Source organism: Siniperca chuatsi, linkage group LG6 (assembly GCF_020085105.1).
Source record: "Siniperca chuatsi isolate FFG_IHB_CAS linkage group LG6, ASM2008510v1, whole genome shotgun sequence".
Classification (NCBI taxonomy): Eukaryota; Metazoa; Chordata; class Actinopteri; order Centrarchiformes; family Sinipercidae; genus Siniperca; species Siniperca chuatsi.
The window spans coordinates 23,297,636-23,325,501 of NC_058047.1; the positions used below are offsets into that span (position 1 = coordinate 23,297,636).

The 27,866-nt window shown below is 41.6% G+C and overlaps 1 protein-coding gene across 2 annotated transcripts; it reads left to right on the forward strand.

Moving 5' to 3' along the window:
• Positions 1 to 171: 171 nt before the first annotated feature.
• On the forward strand, positions 172 to 27,743 carry LOC122877190 (capping protein, Arp2/3 and myosin-I linker protein 3-like). Of its 2 annotated transcripts, XM_044198344.1 has the most exons (40): positions 172 to 311; positions 3,377 to 3,471; positions 6,181 to 6,231; positions 6,337 to 6,396; positions 7,915 to 8,036; positions 8,191 to 8,285; positions 8,600 to 8,670; positions 8,795 to 8,868; positions 8,946 to 9,021; positions 9,111 to 9,199; positions 9,318 to 9,412; positions 10,297 to 10,383; positions 10,877 to 10,986; positions 11,096 to 11,173; positions 11,292 to 11,368; positions 11,883 to 11,987; positions 12,166 to 12,235; positions 13,698 to 13,779; positions 13,924 to 14,020; positions 14,260 to 14,314; positions 14,939 to 15,111; positions 15,220 to 15,288; positions 15,741 to 15,834; positions 17,114 to 17,212; positions 17,298 to 17,417; positions 17,507 to 17,620; positions 17,697 to 17,872; positions 18,012 to 18,099; positions 18,186 to 18,305; positions 21,923 to 21,989; positions 22,314 to 22,501; positions 22,839 to 22,918; positions 23,951 to 24,124; positions 24,635 to 24,833; positions 24,932 to 25,676; positions 25,815 to 25,921; positions 26,109 to 26,235; positions 26,394 to 26,465; positions 26,629 to 26,736; positions 27,086 to 27,743. In XM_044198344.1, exons 1-40 carry the CDS (start codon positions 254 to 256, stop codon positions 27,124 to 27,126), a joined length of 4,608 nt encoding a protein of 1,535 aa, XP_044054279.1. In that variant the 5' UTR covers positions 172 to 253; the 3' UTR covers positions 27,127 to 27,743. The 2 variants fall into 2 exon arrangements, with proteins under 2 accessions (XP_044054279.1, XP_044054280.1); XM_044198345.1 differs by lacking the exon at positions 26,629 to 26,736.
• The last annotated feature ends 123 nt before the right edge of the window (positions 27,744 to 27,866 follow it).

A 27,866-nucleotide genomic window follows, 5' to 3' on the forward strand; every position in this document is an offset into this window, starting at 1 on the left:
CGCCTCCTCCTCATCATCCCTCCCTCCACCTCTCTGCCCCTCCCTCCACCTCCCGTCGCTCCCACATCCAGCCTCCCAACATCCACTGGGTTTCTTCCAGGAAGCGCGTCGGGCAGTCGGATGCTCTGCTGGAATGCCTGGGAGAGAGACCATCCTTTCTGTCCATTTCTGAGAGAGAGAGAGGAGAGCCAGTGGGGAGGAGGAGGAGGAGGAGGAGGGGGAGGAGGGGTGGCGAAAGGAGAGAGGAACAGACATGGCTACTAAAGAGATCACCGCCTCTGGTTTCGTAAGTGTGAGCAAGGATATCACAGGTGGGTAAAGACTGCCGCTTGGTTATTTTGCTCCGTGTGTGTCTTGTGTCTTGTTGCGGGTTATGTGGGTCTGTGTTCACACTCGGGATGCTTTTCCTCCGCGCGTCTGGCGGAGGATGCGACCGAACAGACGCATTGGATGATGGTCATGAGCTACACCTTTACATTTTGTCCTGAAGCTTTCCGGGGCGGCGTGTTCCTTCCTGTGAATTAGTTAATGTGCAGATGAATTATTTACAGTACAGGGAAATATACCTTGCTTTAAATCTGCCCCTCGGGCAGGATCAGATAATTAAAACCCCCAGCCTTAGGCCAGAGAGGAAAAAGGGGCGTTGTGGAAATAATGGTGTGTAGCCTACTCGTGAGTCTGATAGCGTTTTGTTCCCTGCACGTTTTACCAACACACCTATTTCAGAGTAAGATTTTTTCCCCCTTTCTAAACCTGGACCTTGAGTATTTTATCTTTGTTTTTCTGCAGCCAAACCAGCTAGAGCGCTATAGTGATCGCGCGTGCGAAAGTGAAGAGAGGTGGACTGAAAAAGGCAGATGTTCACCGTCTTGCCAACAAAAATGCATGAGCTAGTCAAACCCAACAGCGCCGACAGAATGCACAAATATTTATTCCTTTTTTCTCAAACAGCAACAGCTTACACATGTCGAAGTCACAGCCCAGCCTTGAATTGAATATCTTGCACGAGCGCAACGCACGCGCACAAATACACACACACACGCACACACAGACACACACTCCACACATGCTCAGGGTATCCGGGACTCTGCTGCTGTGTTAATTACTCCTAATGGCTCTATTAGGCGCACTGTGATGATTAATCCAGTGGAATCCCTCCCTCTTCATTCAGTCACCTGCCGCGCGGCTGCGCGCCTCCTCCTGCCCTGCCTGCACTGACTGACAGGAGGAGCACCGGGGCCGTGGTGGCCCTGGTGGCCTGCACAAGGTCACCTGAATGAGACTTCAGTCCTGATCTCTTCTCTGGATGGGCTAAGATTATTGTACAGTGTTTTAATTAATCAGTGTTTCCATCTCTGGCATAGATCCTGAATTCACTGATGCAGAGGTGATCAACTGACACCAGTTTGTTTTTAGAAAAGTATTTATGTATGTTTTGAGGCTTGGAAAGTAAGCCCAATCTTTCTTTTAACATACCAACACTCGGATACTGCTGCCATGTACATTTGAACAGTAGTGGAAGAAGTATTCATATCCTTTACTTCAGTAAAAGTAGCAATACAAAAAAACTCCATCACAAGTAAAAGTTAAAAGTTTAACTACTTCATATACTGTTATTTTATAATTCATCTTTTTTTTTACGGATCATATGTTTTGTATGTAAAATATATACAAAGTAGCCTAATATTGCTGACAGACAAATGGAGAAGTGGAGTAAAAAGTAACATTTCTCTCTGAAATTTGGTGGAGTAGAAGTACAAAGTAGTATAAGATAGACATTTTCAAGTAAAGCACAAATAGTGCTTGAGTAAATACATTTAACTACATTCCACCACTTTGCACTTTGCCTCACAGAGACTTAGGTGCACCTGCTTTACTTGTTTTACTATTCGGTGTGACTGCAACTCCACTGCCAGATCCCACCGTCCCGGCTTTAGTATTGATTTGCCGCTGTAATGGAGAGGCTGAATCATGTAATTCCTGCCAGCGACTGTATGTTTCTGTGCTAGTGTGTCGTGCCGTGTGCTCCCACCCTGTGAGTAAGACACTTCCTCAGGCGCGGCAGGCAGGTTATGTGCTCTATACATGTCAGGGGTCACAGCACTGACGGTGATGCTGTTTGACAGCAACAGTTCTCACTGATGCTCGCGTGTGTCATGTCGCTCTTGTGAGGAAGAAAATGACACTGAAGCATATTGTGATTCATTTTGATGATACCACACGACAGAGTAGCTCGGTGATAGCACTGTGCTGAACTCATTGAGCAGTACAGAAGAGAATTACTGTTATATTTCCGAGTCGATCTGTGATTAATCCAGGCAACTCCCCATTAAATGCCGTTGTGTTTTGAGTCGCGACATAAAACCCTGTCAGTCTTTTTGCTTCACATGCAGATGGTATCGATTTGCATTTAAGAGGTTTGTAACGTATTTATCATCCTCAGGATACATACAGTCTCAGAGTTCATCTGATTATTTTATCATCTGAAATGCCACGACAGGTCTATTCAAAGGACAAGCCCGACGTATTCTTCAGTTATTAGATCAAGACATGAATACAGGTCTAATCACACAAAGGTCAGGCTGGTTTAGTGCAGTTTGAGTTGGACTCATTTTATTTGTGTTGCGATCTTATGTTAAATGATCATACTGGTGTTTTGGATGGTTTAAGTATTTTTGGGGCATTTTTTTGCCTTTATTAGAGTCGTGACTGTAGTGAGATGACATGAAATAAGGCGATCGAGAGATGGGGAATGACATGCACAAAGATCCCTGACCGGTTTCGAACCAGGGACATTGTAGTTCATAGTCAGTACCTTAAACCCTAGAACACTCAGGTGCCCCTGTTTTAGACTATTTACTATGAAATATATGTACTTCTTAGTGTTTTTGCAATACAGGCAAGGCAATTCTGATACGATACAAAAATCAACTTGCAGCGATAAGAGAGGGTAATCTACAGTAAACATCACATCCCTTTTTTATTTTTGTTATTGTATAGTAATGCAGTGTAGACTTTTCAAATCAGTCTAGACTCACTGCACATGCAACATTAATGTCACTGACAAATGCAGACATAATTTTCACTGTGGTAAATTACCTTTCTCAAGTTGTCAGTCTCTGCAAGTAGATTTTTTTTACACTGCACGGAAATGACTGAAACCAGTGTCTATCTTGAATGTAGAAAAAACAAAAACATCTAAAAGACTACAGCATGCTTTGAAAAAATCTCCGCAATACTGTGCTTTTTTAATTAAATGCTATTAAACATGCAAAAATGCTGATTTGGTCCTTTCAAAGACTGAAACGGAGAGAATGAGTGCCCTGTTTGTGCGTATTTTTCTAACATGTCTATATGTTGTGGTTTTCGTCCACAGAAAGCATCAGGAAGACTATTGATAAATCATCCATCAAGTTTGTTCATGGCATAAAGCTTGACACCAAAAATGGCAAAACAGAGGACAGAATACTGGTAAGTTGCTGCTTTCAGTCTGTTCACTGAGGGCTGGGCTGCTTTTAACAGGCCTCTGTGCTACAGCAACACTGGGTTGCTGATGTAGAAGAACATCTTAATCCTGCAACATAAGCAGTCTGATGCATGCATCATGTATGTACAGTATCTTTTGATGTTAACTTCTACTGCAGTGTTAATGGATCTGTGTCAGGTCTTGCTGACTGTATTATAACTGCTGCCCCTCTTCTGTGACTGCTGTTGGCAGCTTGGCAGGATGAATACTGGAGAGACAGTATCTGTTGGAGCGGCTGTGGACTCCTCTGTATCTGCGAGCCCCACTGTGAAGGCAGTAGGGGGCGAGCAGCTCACAGCCTTTGATTCTGGGGTGCTTTCATCAGAGAATATGGGGCAGAGATATGAAATCTCTATTAGAGTGACTGAAGCTCAGCCAGCTATCTGGATAAAATATAGAGGAAATCAGCTCTTACACTATGGACCAGAACTTAGACTGGAATGCCTGTATTTTAAGAATGGACTTGTATATGTGCATGAAAGCACACTGCATGCTGGAGCTTGTCTACACGGGTAACATACACAGTACAGAGCAGGTTTTATTGATTGAGTGCTCCTTTAAGTGCAACAACTAAACCACATGTCTGTATAAGCAAGATCTTATACAATTCCCAGTCCAACTGCAGTGAAGTCAGTGCAGTTTTTATTCTGGTTAAAATACCAGTGACTCCCGTTGCCCCTTCTGCAATCCCCTGATGAGCCAATGGGCTTTCATCCCCAGCCGAGCAAGCTTCGCCCTGGCAGAGCAGCGCTTCTTCTCAATGGATGCTTTTAATGATTCGTCGTGTGGCACTTAGGAGAGTTTCTGCATGTACAGCCTTTGATATTCAGACACTTTGTTGTGTCTATCTGCCACAGACATCATTCCAATAATCTCTTTCCAATCCATGTCTCATTTACTGCCTCCTCTTAAAAGCTGAACTGGAAAGCAAGAGTTCTCCCTCCTGCTGGGTGCGCATAGAAGACGGAAAAATAGATTGGAGTTTGATCAAACGCAGTGGGTTAGCATTTTAGGGAAAGCTGAGCTTAAACGCGTTAAGGTTTTGTGTCCATATTTCACAGAGGTTGGATGAGTCGAAGCTTCTTTAAGGGGGTGATCGGTGGTTTTGCTCTGTCACTGCAGGTCACGTGAATTTATCTTCATCATTTCTTACAGAGGCCTCACCCAAAGTGTCAAAGAAGAGAAGATTAGAATGTTTGTCCTGTAGCAGCTCTTCTGTATAATTATACCCCACAATAAGCATGATGTTGTGTGGCCTCTGTTTGATGTGGAATACTTGGATAAGTCTCTCTCTCTCCTGCTGCATCAGCATGATTTACTCCTGTTTACTCGCACGCTCTCTCTTAACTACCTCCCGTAACCCCGACTCATCACCGTAAGGCGATACAATCTGGTCTTTTTAATCAACTCCTTCAGATCGTCCTCATTCTCACTCTCGCTCTCTCTCTCTCCATCTCACATGCACATTTTGAGTGGCTACATTTCAGACACCTCACTTGCTGAGTGGGTGTAAGAGACTGTCAGTGTGTGATTTTGACAGGCCTGTGTCAAGCTCCTCTCTCCAAAAAACACAACAGTGGAGTGGGAGAGCTGCAATTTAATTACTGCTTTTCATCAGGGAGAGACACATGGGGGTTGGGGGGGGTCTTTGTCCTGAGGGAGTGTTTTAGCAGGGCCATCAGAGAGAATGGAGTAAATGATTGGGAGCGACGGAGCAGAAGAGGAGAAGAAAAAGAGCAGAGGGCAGTACTCGGGCTGGTGGAGAGCAGCCAAATGCCAAAGAATCACTACTCTTTGTTTGCCTTGATGGAGAGAGACACTGACTTTTTTAGGGTGTGTTTGCCAAAAAAAAAAAAAAAAAAAATTTTCGCACATGAAGAAGACTCAGGGGCAGAATCAGATTTATCCAACAGCTGTACGACACAAATGTTTCCATGCCGAGAATAAGTGGGTGCAGGCGCAGGAATGCTGTGTGTGCTTGTTCAGATGGAGGTACACAAATAAGCTCTCGGTTTGCTTTCAAATTGCCAGTCGCGTCCAAACTCCCCATCAACTTTGCATTGCACTAAAAATTATCCCACGCACTTTAGACGGCAGACAGCAAATTAGCAGAGGTAGTGAAGCAAAAATGCTAATTTGGCATCCTGACCCAGCATGACAGGCATTTCTGGCTCTGGAACAGATGCCATGGCTTGAAATGTGGAGAAAAACATAATTTACTACTGAAAATGGGTGGCTCTTCCCTTTAAGTTCTGATATTAACGATCCGGGGAGATGCTGACCAGAAATGATTGCCTGTTGAGCCCAAAGCCACACTGTATGTCTCAAATAAAAAATATGAGCCACTTTCATGTTTGCCCACATCAGACGTAATGTAATACTAATGAAATTACATCTCGTATTTGTGAGAGTGTGATTAAAACGTTGCAACATGCCGTCATTTCTCAGCCTGTATTGCGGTATGTTAATCTATCAATGTTAGACAACGTGAGGGCATTTCACTGGATCAATACATGAATATAGAAAGGAGTCCTCATTTCCCTCTAATCATTACCATGGAAACTCCTGGGACTATTTTCTCCCCATGGGGAGTGTGACTGTGCAGTGAACTTTTCCGTAATCTTGATTCAATTAGCTCTACTCTCTTTTTTTAGGTCCTCACAACATGGCGTCTCTATTTCCTGCCGCCAAAGATTCCTGCTAAGGTACTTCTTACCACTCTGTGTCTCTAGTTACTGTACAGTATGAAGCTTTTCCTTTCACAATGCCTGCTGAAATCTGTACTTTGTCGACTGTATCTGTTACAACAGGTAGAAACCACATTCAACTTCTTGGAGATTCGAGCTTTGAATTCCCACCCTGAGCACCAGGTGAATTATAACATTAAGTAAGGGTGAGAGGGAAGGTCTGAAAAGGTTGATTTTGTATTGTTGTATTTTTGTCTTTATGCTGAAGGGAGGGTAGTCTGTTTTTTTATTTTTGTCTCACCCTAATGTTTAGGGTGAAAAAAAGGTCACAAATTATGACTTTAGTGTGTGCCACCGGTCATGAAGGTGCACTTTGCCATATGCAGAGGACAACAATCTTATCACTGTTTTAGGGCTTAATTTTTCCATCACAATCAACTAGCTAATACAACCAATATGTCAGTTATGAGACAGAAATGCATCTTTACTGATGTCAGTGATTAAATGCTATCTCTATGAACATTTGTTTCCTCCTTCACTTTAGTCTGCATCATTAGAGAAAGTTAATATAATATAATTCAGTTGTAATAATGTAAAATATGTTTTCATAGGAGAAGATATAATTGAAAATACTTCACATTAATAAACCCTTAAAATGTTGTTATATCTCCTTATAACAACATTGTAATGTTTTATAAACAATGAATTCTATATTTATATACTGCTTATAAATGATAAATAGAGGGGTTTAAGTAAAGTGTTACCAATTTAGGTTTAGCCTTTTATTTAGTTTCTCTTTATTCTAAAATAGAGAGTTTCTGGAATATTCATAATTTTGTTATGTATTAGTAAATCTCTAATTCCACTTCTAATGTAGGCATTAGTGGCTATTGTGAAAATTATTATTCAATCAATACACATAGGATCAAATTGTATTACATTATCTTAAATTCTTTTTTTTTTTTGCTCTTTTAGTTATTTATAGTTAAACGAATAAACTCAGTACTGTATTTTGAGATATTAGGGGAGGGTGTGGCAGTTTTGTTTGTTTTTTTCCTAAGTCAAGGAGATGGTCCAAAGAAAATATTAGTAATGCTGAGGAGGGACTTCTTTTTCAATAAGTGAAATATAAAGCTGGTGATATACTTGATTTTAACTATGCGTTCATGTGCGCACGATGGCTGCCTTGCGTATCCTGCGTCCATTTGGAGCGTTGGTTGTGCACGTCCTCAGAAATGAACGCAAGATGCAATACGCACATGGACGGTAGGGGCAGTGTAGGGATGTGACAGGGTCAGGGGTCAGTAGGTACGTCAGCAGCGACAACAAATGCAGAAAGTTGGCTTTTTCTGCCAGAATTAACAAAATAGTAATCTCCTCCAGTGTCGCCATGTTTATTGTTTACATCATGCAAATCTGGAAGTTCTATACGGTCTGAGTTTTCTGGTGTGCTCTCTAGTGGAATCCTCCAGTAACCCCGTGTCTTAACGCAAAGTACATAGGCAAGTATGTGAACAATTCCGTTCACGACAGCTGGTTGTCTTCACAAACGCGTGGTTAAAAAGCCTTTACAAAGAGTTTCCCTTCGGGGATCAATAAAGTATTTCTGAAAAAGCAAGTATATCTCCAGCCTCAGATTCAACCCCCCTCCCCACCCCAATAATTTTCATACAGTCCCTTACAGTTCAATTTTCTGTGCAGGTTATTATCGACACTGACAAGTCCAGCTACTCCCTGAGGTTTGAGTCACGCGAACACCTCAATCATGTGGTCAGCCATATTAACTTCGCTCTGTCTAGAATATTCAACAACTCCATTTTTGCGTAAGTGTCACTTTCTCATAGGAATGAAATCTGAATAAATCACATATCTGTGCAGTGGTAGATAATCTGAAAGTTTAAAGAAGAATGACCTTTATTTACGCAGTTATCAAAAGATAAATGATTCCTTACAGTATGTGTGTTTCTATCTTTGCAGCCCTTCCATCTGTCATTCAGACAGTGACCTTTCTGAGGGCAGCAGGAAGTTTTCACCGAGCTCAGAGACTTCAGTGGAAACCCAGAGAGCCTGTGGTAAAAGAGACATTATCATCAAACATGGGAATCTGCACACATGCATACACCTGCAGTCACACACACAGTTAGGGGGCATGCACACAAATTGGCAGACTCGGGAGTAAGTTGGCTCACACACTTCACAAATGGTCTCCCAGATGTTCTTTTTAAAGTGTTCTGTCACACAAATAAAAGATTGATCATTTGGACAAATGTTTCTGTGTGCATTTTCCTCCATTTTCTCCCCTGTTATCGCCGAAGGAAGCAGCTGTTCACATCAACTCATTCATTTTTTTTCTCTCTTGTTTTTTTCTCCCGCCTGCCTCTCTCAGGAGGCTTCTCAGAGACGTACTCCGCTCTGTGCGACTATAATGGCATCAGCTGCAAGGAGGAAGTGCAGTGGGTAAGAGCTGTGGGACTGTGCCTGTGTCGCTGTGAGTGCTTTTGAGTGTTATGTACAGCACTGTACACAAAATGAGGGGGTTATATACTGCAGCAAACAGGCTCATGGGTAATGTTGCTCCTAGGATGTGGACACCATCTATCACTCCCAGGACAACCGAGAGTTTAACCTGCTGGACTTCAGCCACCTGGAGGGCAGGTGAGGGACGAGGAGCAGTCAAAAATGATTACCCCCAAAATTGGTTACCTCATTTACCTCAGTTGAATCTTTTCCAGGGATTTGGCGGTGATTGTAGCATCAATGGCATACAACACCTGGTTCACTAAACTGTACTGCAAAGACCTGCGCATAGTAAGTACAAATGTCTCTGGTTTACTTTGCTGTGTTTCTGTTGAGTTGTTAAAAGAGGCTTTAGTTTAAAAGTTTCCTGTTTCCTTAAGGGGTCAGAGGTCACAGAGCAGGTCCTGCACACGGTCAGCAAATCCTCCAGCCTGGAGGAGCTCACTCTGGAGAACGCTGGGTTAAAATCGTGAGTTTTGATACCTCTAGTGCCTCAATCACCTAAATCGCTACAGTGCCCCCTTAAATGCTCGTCTGTATTTACAACATATGCTTTTTCTGTATGAAACCATGGACCCACTTTACAGAGACTTTCCACAGAAGATGTCAGCAGCTCTTTCAGAGAACCCTGCTTCTGTCATCCACTCGCTCAACTTGGCCCACAACTCACTGGACAACCAAGGTACAATGAAACATCAGCTTCTCTTTGGTTTTCTAATTTAGTACAATGGCTCTCTGTAGCTGCTTCCAACCAGAGGTTCAGGTCCAGCCAAAGAACCCTTCCCTTAATGCAGTAAAATAACCAAAGAAAGAAACTTTGACTTTCTTAACTTATTGGTCTAAATCTTACCTGAAAAAAGTCTATTGAACGAAACATACTAAATAAGGTGATTGCAAGTGACAGACAGTGTGCAGGATTTCTAGTTCTTTCTTGGTTTACATTTTTTAAAATTTATAATTTATTTTCAGTTTTCCTTTTTTACAAATCATGAGAAAATACATAATAAAATAATAGTAAAACAAAAAGAACATACACACTTAAAAAGGAGAAAAAAATAAAAATTAGGGGATGGACTGCCCTATTAAAAGATAAACTGATGAAAGATTAATAGATTGGAACAGATATCTCAAAATAGTCATAGTGCCCTAGAAAACCATCATGAATACTTAAAGCCAATAATCACATAAGACAGGAAAAAAACAAAATAAATCAGAGAGAGACCCTTCATCTACTTTACACCTGTCGTACAATGGTGATGGACAGTTTTTATTCACTAAAGTTCTGTAATAGTAGCACCTATGGATCATTTTAAACAGTTTATGATCCACTTCTGTGATCTAAATAGTCCCTCATTTCAAATCCCACCTTGTACCTCAGCATTTAACTCAGCCCATGCATCTCTGAGATAATGAGTTTTCACTGTAGAAGTAAAGGTTGCAGCAAAACAGGAAATTAAATGTCTAGAGTGAGGAGGTGAATGAAAAAGATCATACAAAACACAACTGAGGGGTCTAATGTCTGTATTCTGTAACTCCTTTTTTATACCTCTTGTATGCATGCTGCAGGTGTGTCCAACTTAATCCAACAGGTGTGTCGCCTCAGCAAGGGGCTTCGTCTCCTCAACCTCTCCAAGACCTCGCTCACCTCCAAAGGTTTGGGCCCGTCCCTCTCTGTTTTCTTCAATTCAGTAATGTCAATAAAGCGTGACCACAGTTTGAAGGATTTCTTACAATACAAGACAGTAACTCACCAGAATCAGGTGGAAATAAGTCAAATAACAGTTTTTATAAAGCTGCAGCTGACTGAGCAGCTCTCAGTTTGGGTTAGATTATAGGTTAGGGAATATGAAACCTCCAAAGCCCCAGACAATTCTCCATCCTGAAGAGCTTTGTCTCATGTTGTGCTATGACTCCATATTGACTTATGTTGTCTCGTGCTGAGCCTGCAGGCAGCATGCCTCTTGTTACTGTCTCATCTTACCGTGTACCCAGTGGAGAATTTAAATATTACATTGAAGCAGTCAGATACTATGCACTGCTTCCCATTACATCCACTGATACCTGCTGCTGCAGATGCGTATGAATAATGTAAGGACACAAAATGTTTTGTTCTGTTTTTCCTTTTTTCCGTCTCTCTCTCTCCCAGGAGTGGTGTCTCTCTCTCAGGCTCTGTGCTCCAGCGATGAGTACTCCAACTCTCTCCTGCACCTGGACCTGAGCAAGAACCCCGGCGTCCTCTCGGGGGAGGATGCCTCGGTCAGAACGCACAACTCATCTGGAAACAAAAACACACACTGCGCCATTTATACGCCGCTTTTCCAGCTTAATGTGACGTCTCTTCCTTTTTCTCGCTTTCTGTTTCCAGAACTTGTATCTCTTCTTGTCTCAGCCCAACTGTCTGGTCCATTTGGATCTGTCAGGCACAGACTGCTCCGTGGACTCGGTAAGTATTTAATGGCCGGGGACGGTCAAATGTTTATTTGCAGCGTTAAAAAGAAATGCATTTCTCTGTGTACAGTGCTCAGCCCAGATTAACTGTCTCCACCCTGTGTCTCATGCAGCTATTTGGGGCTCTTCTGAGGGGGTGTTGTGCTGATCTTTCCTTTCTGAATCTTTCCAAAAATTCCTTCTCCCACAGGTTAGTCATATCTTTAAGATTACCTAAACAATAAAGGCAGCTGCAAATCCAAATCTGAGAATATATCATCCTTATTTTACCTTAAAGGCCTCATCTCTCCTCTCACCATCCGCTCTCTCTCCCTCTCTCTCCCTCTTTCTTCATTATCTCCATCTCTTGCTTAATGGAAAATCAGAAATGAGCTTTGTGGGAATCACTGGAACATTGTGCTTCCTCTCTGTGGGTGTGTCTACTGCCATTGAAAACCAGAACTCTCTGCGCTGTCTGCATAGATAACCTCATGAATATTTAAGCAGAGTTATCTATCATTTGACCCCGCTCGCTCCCTCCTCTTACACCAATACAATATTAACTCTGTTTCTCATTCTGTGTCAGTACTCTGCGCTCAGCACCGCACTCATATTTACGCAGCATGTCAACAATGTGACTTCTGTGTGGCCGGTCCCGTCCCATCCCACTCTCTATTATCTCCTCACTTCATCTCAATTTTTTTTTGTTTTTTTTTATCCAATAGAAAAGTGAAGGACACGCTGCCGCTGTTCCGTCAGTTCTTCAGCTCGGCCTTCAGCCTGACTTATGTCAGCCTGGCCTCTATGAAGCTGCCCCCTGATGTTCTGAGGTACTCGCCACGTCACCTCTTATTCTCTATCCAAACCGGCTCCCTTTTATCCAAACTCCTCTACAATTAAGACAGATTTGAAGCATATGGATATCCTCAGCTGAGCCGACTGGCCCCATGTTACTCCCTCTCCTTGTCTCTTCTCTGTCACTCACGTCTATACTTCCTGTCTCCACAGGGCTCTCCTAACAGGGTTAACCTCCAATCCTCATATCAATGACCTTCATCTGGACATCAGTGGCTGTGAGGTAAGAGTTCGTCTCTACATCTGCAAAGGATTTTGAGCCCAAGGTAAAGGGATTGTTGGGTATTTTCTCCTCATCCAGAGTGGGGGGATTTTTTTCCACATGGAGTTTCAAGGTATCCTGAATCATGAGCTCATCCTATGGGTTCAAATAAGGGTCAATGAGATTGTGAGCTTGTGAAATGATATTCAGAAATCACCCACTGTAAACCTGTGGAAAAAAAGACTTGAGAAATTCAAGTTTGTGAATGTGTAGAAAAGATTTGTAGTTGTAGAAAATGACATTTTGAGGGTACACAAAGACTCTGCTGCTTTTGTGAACATCCGAGTACAGACTCGAAGCTGAAGATGTCAAAGTTCCCAGACTGTGAGTGACACTAAAGTCACACATAAACATTTAACTCACAAGTACACATTTTGGCCATGCTTTTACAGCTGAAGTCAAAGGCCAAAAAAAACCTCACTATTGATTATTGTACAGTTTTTCTAGACATTCTCATGCAGTTTTTTTCCCACAGGTTTACAAACTGTGATTTACAACTACATACGCTATTCATTGATGACCCTTTATTTGAGCCCATATTAGCCTAGCTTAACTCACTGACTGGCAGTAGTGGAAGCATTCTGATTATTTACTTAAGTAAAAGTATCAATACCCGAATGTAAAAATACCAAGTAAAACTACTGTAAGTACAGGAGTAAAAGTAAAAGTACTAGTATTACAGTTACTGATTATGCAGCACAATGGGTTATGTGTTATACTATTTAATAATGGATTATGTTTACTGGTGCATTGACGTGTAAGCAGCATTTTAATGTTGCAGCTGAACGAGGTGGAGCTTTCAATTACTTTATGAACTTTAGTTTAATATTCAACAATCTGTCATATTGTATGAGCTGATCACTTGTATTGTATGTACAAATATATAATCTGTAAATCAACTAGTAAATTCTCAAATAAGTTCTCAGATAAACATAGTGGATACAATATTTTGCTCTAAAATATATTGAAGTATAGGTAATTTACAAGTAGCTCAAAATCGTACAGTACTTGAGTAAATATACTTAGTTTAGTTAGTTGGTTAACCTAGTTAGTTAAGGAGAGAAGAGAATTGAAGTGGGTTGATTCAATGATATCAAACCTCCAATCAGTTCCTGTTTATGTAAACCCACAGCTGATGATGGAAACAGCTCATCCAGGTTATTAGGATATTTATATATTTACTTGTTTAAGTGAAAAAATGCTAAGCTAACAGGTAGCAGAGGATGTTTTCCCTACCACGCAAGCAAGGCAGAGCTCACCGCTCAACAAACCTTCAGACCGCTAGCAGAGACATAAAATAGGCAAACATAAATCTGCCTCACCGTGGAAAAATAGAACAATTCCCCAAAGACTGAACCTAAAATGGCTCGGATTCATGCCTGTGCATATGTTGGTTTTCCCTTCTCTCTCTCTCTGTCTCTAGCTGAGGTCTGCAGGAGCTGCTGTAATCCAGGAATTCTTCCCCAGAGTCTCCTCTATCGCCACTCTGGATATCTCAGACAACGGTACGGTGGCCCGCTTCATCACATCCCTCTCTGATCTTGACTTTCTGTCCTTGAGCAGGCGAGGTCTGAGTGGGCTGTTAATGAATCAAGCCATGTTGAGCTCTATATATATATATATGTGTGTGTGTGTGTGTGTGTTGACAGGTCTCGATGCAGACTTGCTCACAGTACTGCCTGCTCTCTCCAGACACGCCTCCCTCAAACACCTTCATCTGGGCAAGAACTTCAACATCAAAAACAGGTGCTGCTGGTACTCTATGTCATGCTTTACTGCAGTTATTTGTGTGTGTGCGTGTGTGTGTGTGTGTGTACGGGTGCACTACATATGCCAGCCTGAATATACCGTGTCTGTGATTTTACTTCCGTTTTCATAAGTGGCTGCCGCTCCTCAGGCAGACAGCTCGCTAGCAGCAGGAAATGACTCGCGCCAGCTCATCCAGCCCTCGTCTCTGTGTTTGTCTCCACCGTTTGTGTCCGCAGGGTTCTGGATGAAGTCCTGCAGAAGCTGGTTCAACTAATACAGGAGGAGGAATGTGTGAGTGAGAACACAGGAAAAGTCTCGACTCATAAAAACATACTATACAGTGCATATAAGAGTTTGCTGGCACTGGGTTTGCTTCATAACAAATCATCCAAATAGGTAATGGAGTTTCACTGCATCATATTCTGGAAGGGGAAAAATAATAAAGATAATAAACCTTTTTGACTTAAGGTACAGTTAAGTTTAAGGCTTTTTAACATTCATTTCTTTAAAGAAGAATTAAATGAAAGTAGCATCAAATATGTAACAACAAACTGGTTTTCAATTCTTACACACATTATTTTTGCATTATGTTTCACTGTAGACATGTCACTGTATCATTAATTATTTCTGTTTCTCGCTTACCCTTGCGGGCACAGTGTCTGTATCACTACACACACATATTGTTAATAATTTATGCATACAGCATGTAAAGTCATATTGGTGAGCAGTCACATCGCTCTGCAGTAAATTTCACCACTGCACTAAACCTTCACCGGCTCCCCAGTCCCCTCTTCATTTTCCACCGCTCAATTTTCTCAGTTTTTTCTCAACTTTATTTTTTCCTAAATATCCCCCCAACACACACACTCACTTTAACAAACCTCTTCCACCTCTGTTTTCCCTCTGCCTCTCCAGGCCCTGCAGTCTCTGTCCCTGACCGACTCGCGCCTGCGCTCTCGGGGCACCGTGCTGGTCAACGCCCTAGGCAGCAACACCTGCCTGAGAAAAGTGGACCTGAGCGGGAACAACATGGACGACATCGGGGCTAAGATGCTGAGCAAAGCCCTGCAGATCAACACCACGCTCAGGTGAAAAGAAAAACATTTAGAGAGGGGATATTTCTTTGTTTTTTGCAGTATAACTTGTGCTCTATATGGAGGTTTGTATTCAGTGCAACTCATGGCTTTGCCCTGCAGGAGTGTGACATGGGATCGCAACAACACCTCCGCAGCAGGATTTCTAGATGTGGCCCGAGCACTTGAACAGTAAGTGCATTAATACATCGTCAACATGGGGCTTGTATATGCACACTGGAATTTAGTCAATAAATAAGAGGATACCTTGTATATCTGCTGCGAGAACAGTATTGATTTTAAGAAAGCGTGATAGATTTACCTTCTATTTTAGAGCATTTAAACACATTGAAATTTGCAACGTGAGCCAAGCAAATTGTTGCCTTCCACTTTGCTATCTTAAATGGTCCAGACTTACCTTTAGGCTAAGGATGACATGGTTGCAAAGATCAAAGTATTACTCACTCGTTGCATGGCATAGGAGGGATATTTTGGGATGAGCTCTGTCCATAGGGGATATTAACCTCAACTAACCCTTGAATCTGTAACCCACTTTATTTTCTCTCTTTAGTGCGTTATTGTCTCCTTCAATAACTCGACCCTTCCTCTGGTCTTCCTTCCTCTTGTGCTCTTTCCTCTCTCAGTAATTTCACCTTGCAGTACATGCCTCTACCCCTAAGTGACATCAGCCAGGCATACCGCAGCGCCCCTGAGAGGACAGAGCAGGCACTGACCAAGGTTGGCATCGGAGACCAACCGTCAGACAAAGAAACTGTATCCAAAAAGATGAACAGAGCAAATCTGAGGCTCTGAGTTGTGTATCTGTTAGTCAAAGGCTAGATACCCCAATTTTGTGTTACAGTTCCACACATAATGGTGGAATTGTCTGATTCACCAAATGAAGAAATGACCAGGACCCCATTTCCCCAAAGCTTCTTACGGCTAAGATGACCTTACCCGTTGTAAGTGTATGGGCTGCAATCATCTTAGCCTCACGCTGCTTTTGGGAAACGGGGTCCAGGGAAGTTAGTGTGTATCAAAAAATATCAATTATAGCCGCTTTAAAATAACATGCTGTATTTAGCTCTCTGGAAGCCGTAGTATATATTAAAAATACATAAATCACAAAGGGTAAATCTTGAAAACCAAACAATAGAAATGTTTTATACTTCAGTTGTTCAGTATGAAAAGGGGGCCTAATGTGCAGTAAACAGATTAATGTTACTGTGTGGAAGCAAGTTTAAGAAAGTAAACTTTGATCAATACATCTGCAGCTGGAGGCAGAAGTGACTTACAACATACACACCATATATAAAAAGAAAAAAGAAGATAGGGAAACTGAATACATCAGGAAAGTAGCATTTCTGCCAGAGGAGATGAATATATTAGGCTTTAGGTAAAGATTCTTTACAAATTCTTTATTAATAAAATAAAAATAAAAATTCCCCAGTCGCTTACACCTTTCTCCATCAAAGTGCTGCAGTCATTACTGTAATTATTGCTGTCTACATGGCGGCAGCCTTGCAACACACGGCCAGTTTGGTCCAAATCAATAATTGTTCAATTAATTTGTTTCTTTTTTGTGTGTTTTGTAAGTTTTATTTCATCAGTGGTCAGATAAAAGGATAAAAGTAAATTACAAAAACAATAAAAATATCACAGAAAAATCGAGTTTGCAGATTCCACAGGCTGCTCTTAGCCTCCTAAAAGAGGGACGGAGCTACTTGTTAATCAATGTTCATTTCTAAGAAAAAGTTTTAAGGTTTTAAGATGGTTCGTAAGATGGATTCTATGATCATATTAGCCTTAAGATGCTTTTGGGAAATGGGGGCCAAGAAATGTAAAATACAAAATGATACAGCAGCTTCTTCTCTGCATCCTTTTATACCTTTCACTGCACTTTGCTTTCTTTGCAACAATCTGCCTGTTGCATCATCACCTTGTCTTTTCTTGTCTGTCCTCGTGTTTTTGTGGCTAGTTTATATTCATGATTCTCTTCCGCCTTTCTGCTTCACAGATCCAGCGCGCTCTGGTGAGGAACAACCAGACCCAGCGCTTCTCTCAGAGGCAGGCTCTGCGGCTGCACCAAGGCCTGGTCACGAGCACTGCCGAACAGGTAGCACTCGTCTGTGTGCGCTCCCCTCTGTGTGTGTTTTATGTGTGTTCCCGCTCTTAACACCCCCCGCCTGTCTGTTTCCAAGGTGATGGAGCGCCTCTGTGTGCGTGTCCAGCAGCAGGTGTGTGTGTTACGAGGTGTTGGAGAGATGGAGGAGATTCAAGCTGCTAAACAAGTGCTAAAAGAGGCCAGGAACTCCCGCGCTGTGAGTGATGTGAAATGTATGAGTAAAGTATTTGTATTGCTGTCACACAGAAATGTGAATCCATATTTTTTTCTCTCTGGTGCTCCAAGCTGTACCCTTCACTGTGTGAGCTGGCTCATGTGCTGTCTGTGGACGGGCCGGTGCGGCAGAGACTGGACTCTCTGGCTGGTGAACTCGCCAAAGCTGCGGACAAGGAGCTTCAGGTAGATCCGACAGCCTCTTTTCACACCATGATCTGCCGCAGATGACTCAGTTACTGATCGCTGGCGTCCATTGCAGGTCATCGTCGACTCAATGGTGTCTCTCTGTCGCGAGCTCTGCCCTTTATCTTCTTCTGCGGCGGAGAGGTTGAGTCCTCCGCTGTCGTCCGTCTCTGAGCGCGTGTCCATCCCTCGTTCTGCCATTCGGACAGCTCTGATGGAAAGAGCGGCGCAGGACATTCACCGAGCCTTAGAGTAAGAGAAACATGTAGAAAAGCAACAGGGAAGAGCAGCAATAAGTCAGAATCTGATCAGCAGGTTATTGATTTCCTCACACTTTTACCAAACCTCTTCCCGTCTGTCTCTCCCTTTCCTCTAACCCAATCTTCTGCAGAGAGGTGAAGCTGTCAGTGGTTTCCTATCTCACCAACTCCATCGTGGACCAAATCCTGCAGGAGCTCTACGCCACCCATAAGACCCTGGTAAATACAAAGCACTTAATGTAAAAGATATCATGTGTCTGAGACAAAGATAAAGGTATTGAGTGGGTGTCAACTGTCTGTCTCAGACTCGGCAGGTGTCTCATCTTAAACGCTGGGAGGGGACATGTGACGATGGGACAGGCTGGAGGTTTAACAGACACAGAGACTCTCTGGACATAACAGATGAGGAGCTCAGCACCAGCATAGTGAGTATGAATATACACATACATTTTAACTAAAACATCTTAATCACCATCAAATATTGTTCCTCCAGACTATATATTCCTTTTAATGTGTATTTTCTTACATCATTGTCATTTCCCATTTTTGAAATTTTGTGATTATCTTGCTTCTTATTAAGGTTTTTTTTTGCAACTGTATTTTGATTAATATTTTCAAGTTAAATGAGTAGGTTGACATGATCAACACAATACTTCTACAGAAACAGGGTCTTTCAATGACATCTTATATGCACATATGTATTTATATATAGTCCATTTTTTACAGTATTTTACAAATTGTTCATGTCGTAGTTTTAAGATATCGGCCAGTTTCTCCATACAGTTTATTTCATTGACAGTTGCAGTCCAGTTGTCTTTTGTTGTATTTTTTGCCTGTAGCCATCTCTTGGCACTTTCCAAAAGCCAAAAGTATTAAAGTATAAAGAGATTTAAAAGGATTTTGCCCAGGTGTAATATAATCTCTTTAGCAATCTCTTGCCAATATAAAAAAATTAAAGAACAAGCCCAAAAAATATTAAAATGGTCAGTTTTTTATCACACTGCTTCCATCATTTGCTTCGTCCCTGAGAATCCCTTTGTATAAATTTCAATCTTATGAGTCACAGAATATCATACTATGTTCTTCCAACTCTCTATAAGGGTGACTTTCCCATATATTATTCTAATCTTCCTCCGTTATCTCCATTCTATCTCCCTTTTCTGTCTGACATGGACAGTCGAGTAGTTTTTAGAGTTTTGTATTATATTGTATTACCATGATATTGGATGTTTGTTGTCTTTAATCTTATATGCGTCAATTAATATGTTTACTAAACTAGGGTCACTCTCCTCCGCTTGTTACCATATCAATAAACTTGAGTTTTACTACTAACTAAAAAACAGTGGTTCAGTTTTGGCAAAACTTGAAGAAATTGATGGATTTCCCTCTGGGTTCTGGCATTTGAAACATTACACTGACTTTCTTGACAGGAACAATAAAGGTCAGAATTTGAAAAGCCCTAATTTCTCCCATGGAGACGTTTCAACAATACTTGGATTGATGATGTATTGTCAGTTCAATCGTGTTTTGGCCTTTAGAAGCTTTTCACTGATTGGTGTGGAAGCCTATAGTGGACTATATTAAAATGATAATGTAAACTTGACAATGAAAATGTAATTCCACAATAGCATTATAATTTTACACATACCATAAAACTTCAATTAAAAGCAGAGCCCCAACTAAACGCAGAGTTCCCTTTTACTGACATCCATGGGCCTGGTCCCCAGACACACTCCGCTCTGCCATCCACTGTTTTTTTAATCTAATTCTTGTCTCATTTGTAGTCTGATAAACTGTAAATTCATTAAATTTTGTGCCCCATATCACTAGTTTCACCAAAATAAGTGAATAAAGTTAAAAAGTTATGTTTTAAGTGGACTACGCCCACGCACAATGCAGATGTTCGCACAAGTGACGTCCTAACTGAAGACCCGCCTTGATGAGAGGACTGACAGATTTAATTTTCATTTAGACCCCTAAAGGGCATGGTGACGTGTACATGTAAATGCAATAGACTGCGGGCGCTGTTTCACTTATTACATTTGAATGTTGTCCACTGTACAGCAGCAAGTCTTTGAAAATGAAATGTCAAATGCCGCTTTCATTTTCAAATTGTTAGAAAACTTCATTTCCATTTTGACTTAAATATTTCTTGCATAAAAGGAAAATCAATTTACATTGTTTATATTGCATTTTAATTTTCAAATTTGAATTAACATTTAAATATTGTCCACTGTACAGCTGGGTACGACTTTTTTAAATGTCAAACAGCTTTTCCATTTTCATTTTAATATGGTCATAGAACGAAAAAAAGAAAAATGAAAATTGGATTATTGCTGTTGCATTTTCATTTTACATTTAAGAAATACATATGTGGAAAATTATAATGCTATTGTGGAATTACATTTTCATTTTCAAGTTTACGTTATCATTTTAATATAGTCCACTATAGGCTTCCATAGTTGGCTTGATTGAAGCACATTATTGAAAGTCTAAATTTCAAAGGCCCTATAATTCCTACACTGTAAGCCTGACTGGCATTAAACTTTCACAAAGTCATCTTGATACATGATAGTAACAATATAAGTAAAGTTAGTATACACTGTTTTGGTTAGACCTGTACTCTGCCCTCATACAGTACTATATAAACCACCAAAGTTTTCTGATATTATATATCATTATACCTAAGTTTGACTTTCATTTCCTCTGCTCTTCTGCACCTCTTATTTATTAGTTTATAATACCTTGTTCAGTTTGTTAGTGGCTCTTCTCATGTCTTGGGTCATACTCTGGACTTAATTTTATAATTTGGCCTTTCTGTCCAAAACTCCAGAAAAGTTAATATCTTTTTGATCACAGGGCAATTATTTGAATTCCCAATCCCTCCCCTTCCCTGGTTTTTACACTGGTTTTAAACACACTTTCATTTCAAATTAGTTTTCAGTTTTTTTTCAAAATTGCCCCTCTCAAAATGAGAAAACGGAACATTTAACTAAATCTTAGCTAAATAATATCACTATGGATGGACTGTAGGAATGCTGAGTGAATCTGAAAAATAATAAATTGTAAATCTCTGTTGACACACTAAAAGAGCAGCTCAATATTTACAAGAAAGCAGGTAAAACTGCAAGAGTAAACTGTTTCTCTGACATTATCTCAATAATCTGCCATAAGCCCAGGGCCCTTTTCATCACAATCACTTCAGTCCCTACCCCTCCTTCCTGCCAGGAATTTAAAACATCTTTGTTTGTAAAGCTCAGAGCACTCGTTCATTCTACTGCACAGTACATCTGTTTCACTGGCTAATACTGCTAATATAGATAATTGTATACCAATTTCTCTCTACTATTTACCAGAAACAGTCTCATGAAACAAACAACTTGCTGTGGGGATATTATGCCTTCTAGTGTTACCTCAGACAGATTTTGGAAACTGTTGTGACAGCTCTCCCACCACAGGTTACCACCCTGTTTCAAACTATCAGCAGTGCAACCACTCTTCACAAATCCTTCCCTTGACTCAACAGTTTGAAATAATTTTCATCCAAACTCACTTTTGAGGAAAGTGTTGTCTCCCACCTGTCCCCTATTTAATTAACAGCAATGTTTTAGGGAGTTTTCAGGGATTTAAACAGCGCTGAATCAGCCCTTTTGTTGGTCTTAAATGAGCTGCTCTTAGCTCTTGGTGTTGGTGACAGTATTTTACTATTTATTGACTATTGACATTGACTAGTATCTCCTGTGAAGTACCTCAAGGATCCATCTCACCTTTTTATGTCCCAGTGTGTGTTTGTTGTCTTGTATGTTTTTACATGTTTGATTTGTAATCCTTAGCTTGAAATTTGTACAGCACTTTGATTAACATGTTGTTTGTTGTTGTTTTTAAAAGTGACTTGATTTGACAAAACTCCACTGACAAAAGCACCATCTGGCCTAAAGGAGGGCTTGTATCATTTGTGCTACTTGACATGTTTACTCGTTCCTGCTTGTGTGCCTTATCCCTCAGCATCTCAGTATCATTTTGTCTTTTTTTTTTCTCCCAGGACACAATAGCCATTAAGAAGCGCAGCTCAAGAACAAGACGAATACGGCCTGTCTCCACCAGGCTGAGTGAGTACTGCTGTATATCATCTTATCCTCTCCTCTCCCCTCTTTCCTGTCTCGCTCTGACCCCATCCTGTCTCTTTCAGGGCTCCATTAGTGTATTTTCTGTTGACTTTTTTCTCCCCCTTTCCCATCCCTCCATCTGAGAAGTTTGTTAATGGCAGTTTTAATCTGGCCTGAGTCAGTATATCTCACAGCGGTCTGTTTTAAAGTTGACGGTTTTGAAGCGGAAGTGATGGCTCTCTGTAATTCCCACATCTTGTCTCCTTGACTGTGCTTTCTCAGTTTCACATTTTCTATAATCCTTTCATCGCTCTTCGCTGCTATCAGGTCTGTGTGACGACTCCAGCTCCTCTCCTCCCCCCTCCGTGCCATCATACTCCTCGCCACTATCCCGCTCGGCGTCCTGGGAGGGCCTGTCAGAGCTGCCTACACAGGGTCTGCCTCTCCATCATGTGACGCGGGTTCGGCCGAGGCCCCCGCGGAGGCACAAAGGAGGGCACATCCCTGCTGAGATAGTAAGGCGGGTTTGATTAATTACATGTAAAGTAATGTGAACTTTACACAGTACTCCAGTATACATTGCCTGTACTCAATCTGCATCCATAGCATCTATCTATCTATGCATAATTCTCCCATTTCCTAATGTTCATGCCTGCTGACAGTGACTCCTGTCTTTGTCAGAGGTAATCTATACAAAGTGGAGGGCTGCAATTGGATTATGTCTCACTGAAGCCAGTATAATCCATTTGTTTTATTGCATACAGAACATTTACAAATGGAACCCAGTGCAAGTAAACTGACCTCTCTAAAAAGAGTTTGTGTGTGTGTGTGTGTGTGTGTGTGTGTGTACAGCATTGCAGTGAAAATGGAGGAATAAGCCCTCTGGATGATGGACTTCCAGATTTCTATACTAAAAGAGTGCTCCCTGACAGGTAAGAGTTTCTTTTACTGTTTCCGCTTTCACAATTCTTGTCTTCAGTTAGTAAAACTGTATTTAGATTTGACGTGATTAAGAAAAAGCATAAGAATATTGTATTTCAGACCATAAAAAGCAATGATTCTCTCTCCTCTGGGTTCTGACAGTTTGTGTGTTCAACATCTTTACTGAGGCTTTATTTTAATTGGCTTATGTTTAGGTTATTATTTTTCAGAATTCAAGAAGGTGTTTCTCTGACCAGTGTGCTGTCTGTCTTTGAAGTAATCTCATGGCGAGGTTCAGTTTGTTTAGCGCGTCCCGCTGGCAGCTTGTACATTCAGAGGCAATTGAATCTGCTGTCCATCATCTTTGCTCAAGAAAAACATAATTTTTTTCTCTCTTTGATGATTAGTGGAGTGAGGAGCTGGCTGTTTGGATCTTGTGTTGGGTAACAAGACATGTGGTTAGTTGGTGACTGCATGTTGTTGATCAAAGAGTCTGAGATTCAGGAAGGAGATGTGTTTTTTTGACTTAATGTCAAATGGAAGTCATTCGCAGCTGGTGAATTTGTGATCAGTCTGCTCAAGAAATAAATGTTTTGGCCTACAGCAATCATGCAAATGAAACAACATTTAAAATGAATGAGCTAAAACGTGCAGAACCACCAGTGTGACCCTTTAATATATAGAGTAGCAGTATGGTAAGGCTTTTATTTTGGCGGAGCTGAATTCAGGAACAGCGGCCACAGCTTATCAGAATAATGATGCTCCCTTCCACACTGCAGATCATCAGGTTAAGTCGGTGCTTTTTATATGATTACATTTGTAATAGAAAAAGTGCACTTTAGATAAATCATTGCGTACCAAGAGATGTAGCCTAGCAACGCTCAAATTGCCGATATACCAGAAGCAAAGCAGACAAACAGCCGACGTGGATGGCTGTGATGAATTCAATGACGTCCTAACAGGGATGACTCATGTCGACGCACAAGATGATTGCACTGGACTGGACTGTATGTGTGACATCCAACATCTCTCATCTCTTTCAGTCAGCTCTCCTCTCTGCACAAAGCTCACTCACTGAGGAGGAAGAAGAGGAGAAACATGCTGGCCATCTTCGGTTTCCGCAAAAACCGCAACCAAACTTTGTCCAATCAGGGGCCGGAGTCTGAAGCAGAGGTTCACGGAGATGGGTGTCACACTGTTGCTACAGCACCCACAGGGTTCGTGTATGCACAAACCACAACACACACAGACTCCATTTAGAGAGGTACGGACTTGAACTAGATAACAATAGGACTTATTCATTTTCCTTCCATATTCTACTCTGCAACTTCACATTTTTGCTGGTTCTTCTAAGAACTATCAGCAGCACTGAACTCCGTAAATACTCTGACAAATATCACTCTAAAGCTCCCCCATTCCTTTGTTGATACAAGAAATGGCTGGTAGCTGCCAAAGTGCAGGCAGGCTGATACCAGCGTGTGTGCACAGATGTAGATGACAGCCGGTGGCTCAGATTCTCAGCCAAGTGATTAGAAATGAACACGCTGCATGTCAAATACAGATTATGATAGCAAGATAGCTGGTTTCTGCCATGAAAGTGATACTTCCTAATTACACCGTTCTGAAAGCGTGTTACATTTTAGTCTTAATTCTGTATTTTGAATCTGTGGAAACGTCAGCAGTCTTCTTTACGCAGGCTAACATCTTCAGTGTCTTCCAACGTTTAGGACAGCCACAGAGAATGTGTACACACTCCTTCAGCCTCCGAGGTCCGCTGCCAGAGCTGGATCTCCCGGCGAGGGGGCTGAGGGGAGAAGAAACGATCACCAGGGGAAAAGTAGTCTCGTTATGAGTCCACCACCAGTGCCGGGCATCCCTCACCCGGACATGGGAGGAAGCAAACACCCCTTTTATTCTCCCAGAGAGGTACAGTCAGTGTGACCCACTACAAGCATTAATTTTACTGGAAGTTTGCCTCAGGTGCGATTTTTTTTCTTTTCCCTCCTCTTGTTGTGTTTTGACAGAAATCCGAAATGGATGCTGTGTTTGAACAGCCGGTAGAGACAGACATGTACTGGGTGGACGACAAACAGAGGCCAACAGAGGTTCTGCAAGCAGACAAGCCGTGGATGGAAGCGAAGCAGAGTGATCAACATGCGGAGAGACAGCGGTTTGACAACAGGCTGCAAGAAAGAAGTTTTGGCGACCCGAGGACAACCGACAGACAAACAGACAGGTACTTGACTGAGAGTAGACACCCAGACAGACACATGGACAGACAGTGGACTGTTGACAGACACACGCAGCGGCAGATTGACAGAAAGATAGAAAGACAGTGGATGGGCGGCAGACAGATAGACAGGTCATGGTCGGAGAACAGGCCGACAGACATACAGGTGGACAATCAGTGGACTGAGAGCAGACACCCGAGCAGAAAGACAGAGAGACAAATGCAGGCGCTTCATTTGGCTCAAAGGCCGCTGCCTCCGTACCCGTCAGACAGGACGCCTTCGCCAAAACAGGAAACAGATCCTCTGAAAAGCACAGAGGCAGCAGCTACAGACTGGCATCAGCAGGACACGCAGGGAGACAGACAGATGTGTCCCGACACTGGTGGAGGGTTCACGGAGGGATGGAGGAGCAGCGGCGGAGGAGGAGGTCGAGCTGCTCCCTGTGCATCTAAACCCAATCCCCCGCCGCAAAGCAGTAAACCCAACCTGTCCAAACTGAGGCAGAGACATCGACTCGAGAGCTCAGACGCTCTACCAGGTACTTCACTTTATGTGCTGCAGGTTAGAAAGGAGGTTTTAGCTTTTGCAAAGATGTTTTGACTGCAATCGTTGCTTCAGTGTGTAAACAAACCACAAACCTGTGGTTTGATGACAGTGACTTCTTTTTAACTCGTAGGTACAGAGGAGGAAGGAGAGACAGAGAAGGATCCTGGAAAGATGGAAAAGAAAGAGAGAGAAAAAAGAAGAGACTCGGAGGGTCAACCTCCTCCGATTCCAGAAAAGGTGTGCAGTTTATAGCCATGCACGGTTTTGGTTTGTCCCATTTGTTTTGTGTAAAAAAACAAATATAATCTACAATATTCACAAGTCCATCAATGGTTACAGAAAATATAGAGAAAATTTGCCAGTCGCAATTATGGTCTTTGTCCTTTTTATTTGTTTACGTTTTCTGTTCTGATCCAAAAAACAGCCAAAGACGTCCTCGTATGTGACTTTTCCAAAAGAATCAGCCAATGAGAGGAATTTACCTCCTCCTCCTGTGCCACCTCCTGTTAACAAGCCTGTGCATGGATTACCAGACAGAGCTGCAAGTCAAGGTGACTCTACCGAAAATACAAACAAACAACTTAAAGTGGTATTGACACGTTTAATTTAAATAACTAACTTTTTCAGATGCCAGCCTGACTTTGATATCACAGTAAATGTTATACTTTTTGTCATTCGTTCTCATTTTTCTTTTATACATGTTGTTCAGGTGATGAAGGATTGAGACCTCAGGCACCAGTGAAACCACAGAGAAACAGAAAGGCCATGTCTTGTGACGCAGGTACAATTAGTCCATTCTGCATCACAGTACACACTGTTATTATTTACCTAACAGGTGGTTCCACGATATATTTATGTTGGGAATTTGTGTATATACGTTTATTTGTGTGTAAAGCGTCTGTATCTAACTGTTAATTGGTGTTTTTTGTCCTCACTGAACTCAGGCACTGACAGGGAAAGCCCTAATAACGTTGAGAAGCCCCCAAATCGCAAACCCCCCGTGAAAAAACCTAGACTACCCCAAAACAGAAATAAGTCACTGGACTTGTCTGGTACATGTCTCTCTGTTTTTATTTATGTGTGTGTGTGTGTGTAGCAGATGTTAACGTGTGAGTCAAGTGGTGATCAAACACCACAGTATGTGTTACTATTATGGAATATGATCATTAACTGAGTTAAATAGAAAATCCAATGATAATACAGTTGATAATACAGCTTTACTGTATATTTCTGTGAGCTGTTTGTTGTGAGCTTTATGTGTTGACAGCATTTACAGCTGATGTTATCTGTAGCTCACAGCTGACTGGATACTAGTTTTTATCAACCACAGTGAATATTTGAATTATTTTTTGATGATGGTCCCTGCCAGTGATCAGGCTCCTGTCCTGTTCTACTTTATAGACAGCCTCAACTCAGCCCCTGGTCACAGCGAGCTGTTGTGATGCCCAAGAAATTCACCTGCCGCTGTCAGGCTGAAGCGTTGTCATGACAACTGTGGAGCATTTCACTCAACGAGGAAACAAAGAAAAACATATGAGAAGGGGAGAGCCCGAGAGAAAAAAGAGAAAACAGCGCAACATGACAGACATCATAAAGCATCAGTTCTGTTGAAACACTCACTTTCCTTAATGTCACTTTCCTTCCTCTTCACCCTGACTGTGTTTCTGTCTTTGCTTTCCTCTCACATGAAAACCTGTTCTACTCTATTTGTGGCTACGGTATTTTAACAGTATTTGCTACTTTAGAAAACCCAAATGATCATTGTCTTTTGTGTTGGTGGACGGTGGGCTGAGTGTTCGAGCATTGTGGCTTTGCTAGACAGAAAAAAAATGTCTTTATTAGAATGTGATTTCTTAAATCTGCAATGCATTTTTGACTGCTGATACAGTTGATTGCCTTGGTTGACACTTGAAAATGAGTTGCTTCTTATCAGATGAAACTTGATGATTTATATCTAGTTTTGCTTTCAGGAACTGAAACGTTAATATATTTTATAGAAAAAAATAAATATTATGTATGAGCACCCTCACTGTATGAATAAAACACTAATGGAAAACAACCATGACTCTGGCTGTGGCTGCATTTTTACAATTTATTGTTAGCTATTGTTAGCTCAACCAGGATGTGTTCTTATCTGTGCAGTTAGCTAAAACATATCACATTAAATGTATTGTATGGGTTC

Bases quoted from the DNA above. Each gene is read 5' to 3' on its own strand.
- LOC122877190 (XM_044198344.1), top strand. From the start codon at position 254: ATGGCTACTAAAGAGATCACCGCCTCTGGTTTCGTAAGTGTGAGCAAG. The intron at 10,384-10,876 runs GTTTGGGCCCGT...TCTCTCTCCCAG, and splicing joins GACCTCGCTCACCTCCAAAG to GAGTGGTGTCTCTCTCTCAG. The intron at 11,988-12,165 runs GTACTCGCCACG...CTGTCTCCACAG, and splicing joins CTGCCCCCTGATGTTCTGAG to GGCTCTCCTAACAGGGTTAA.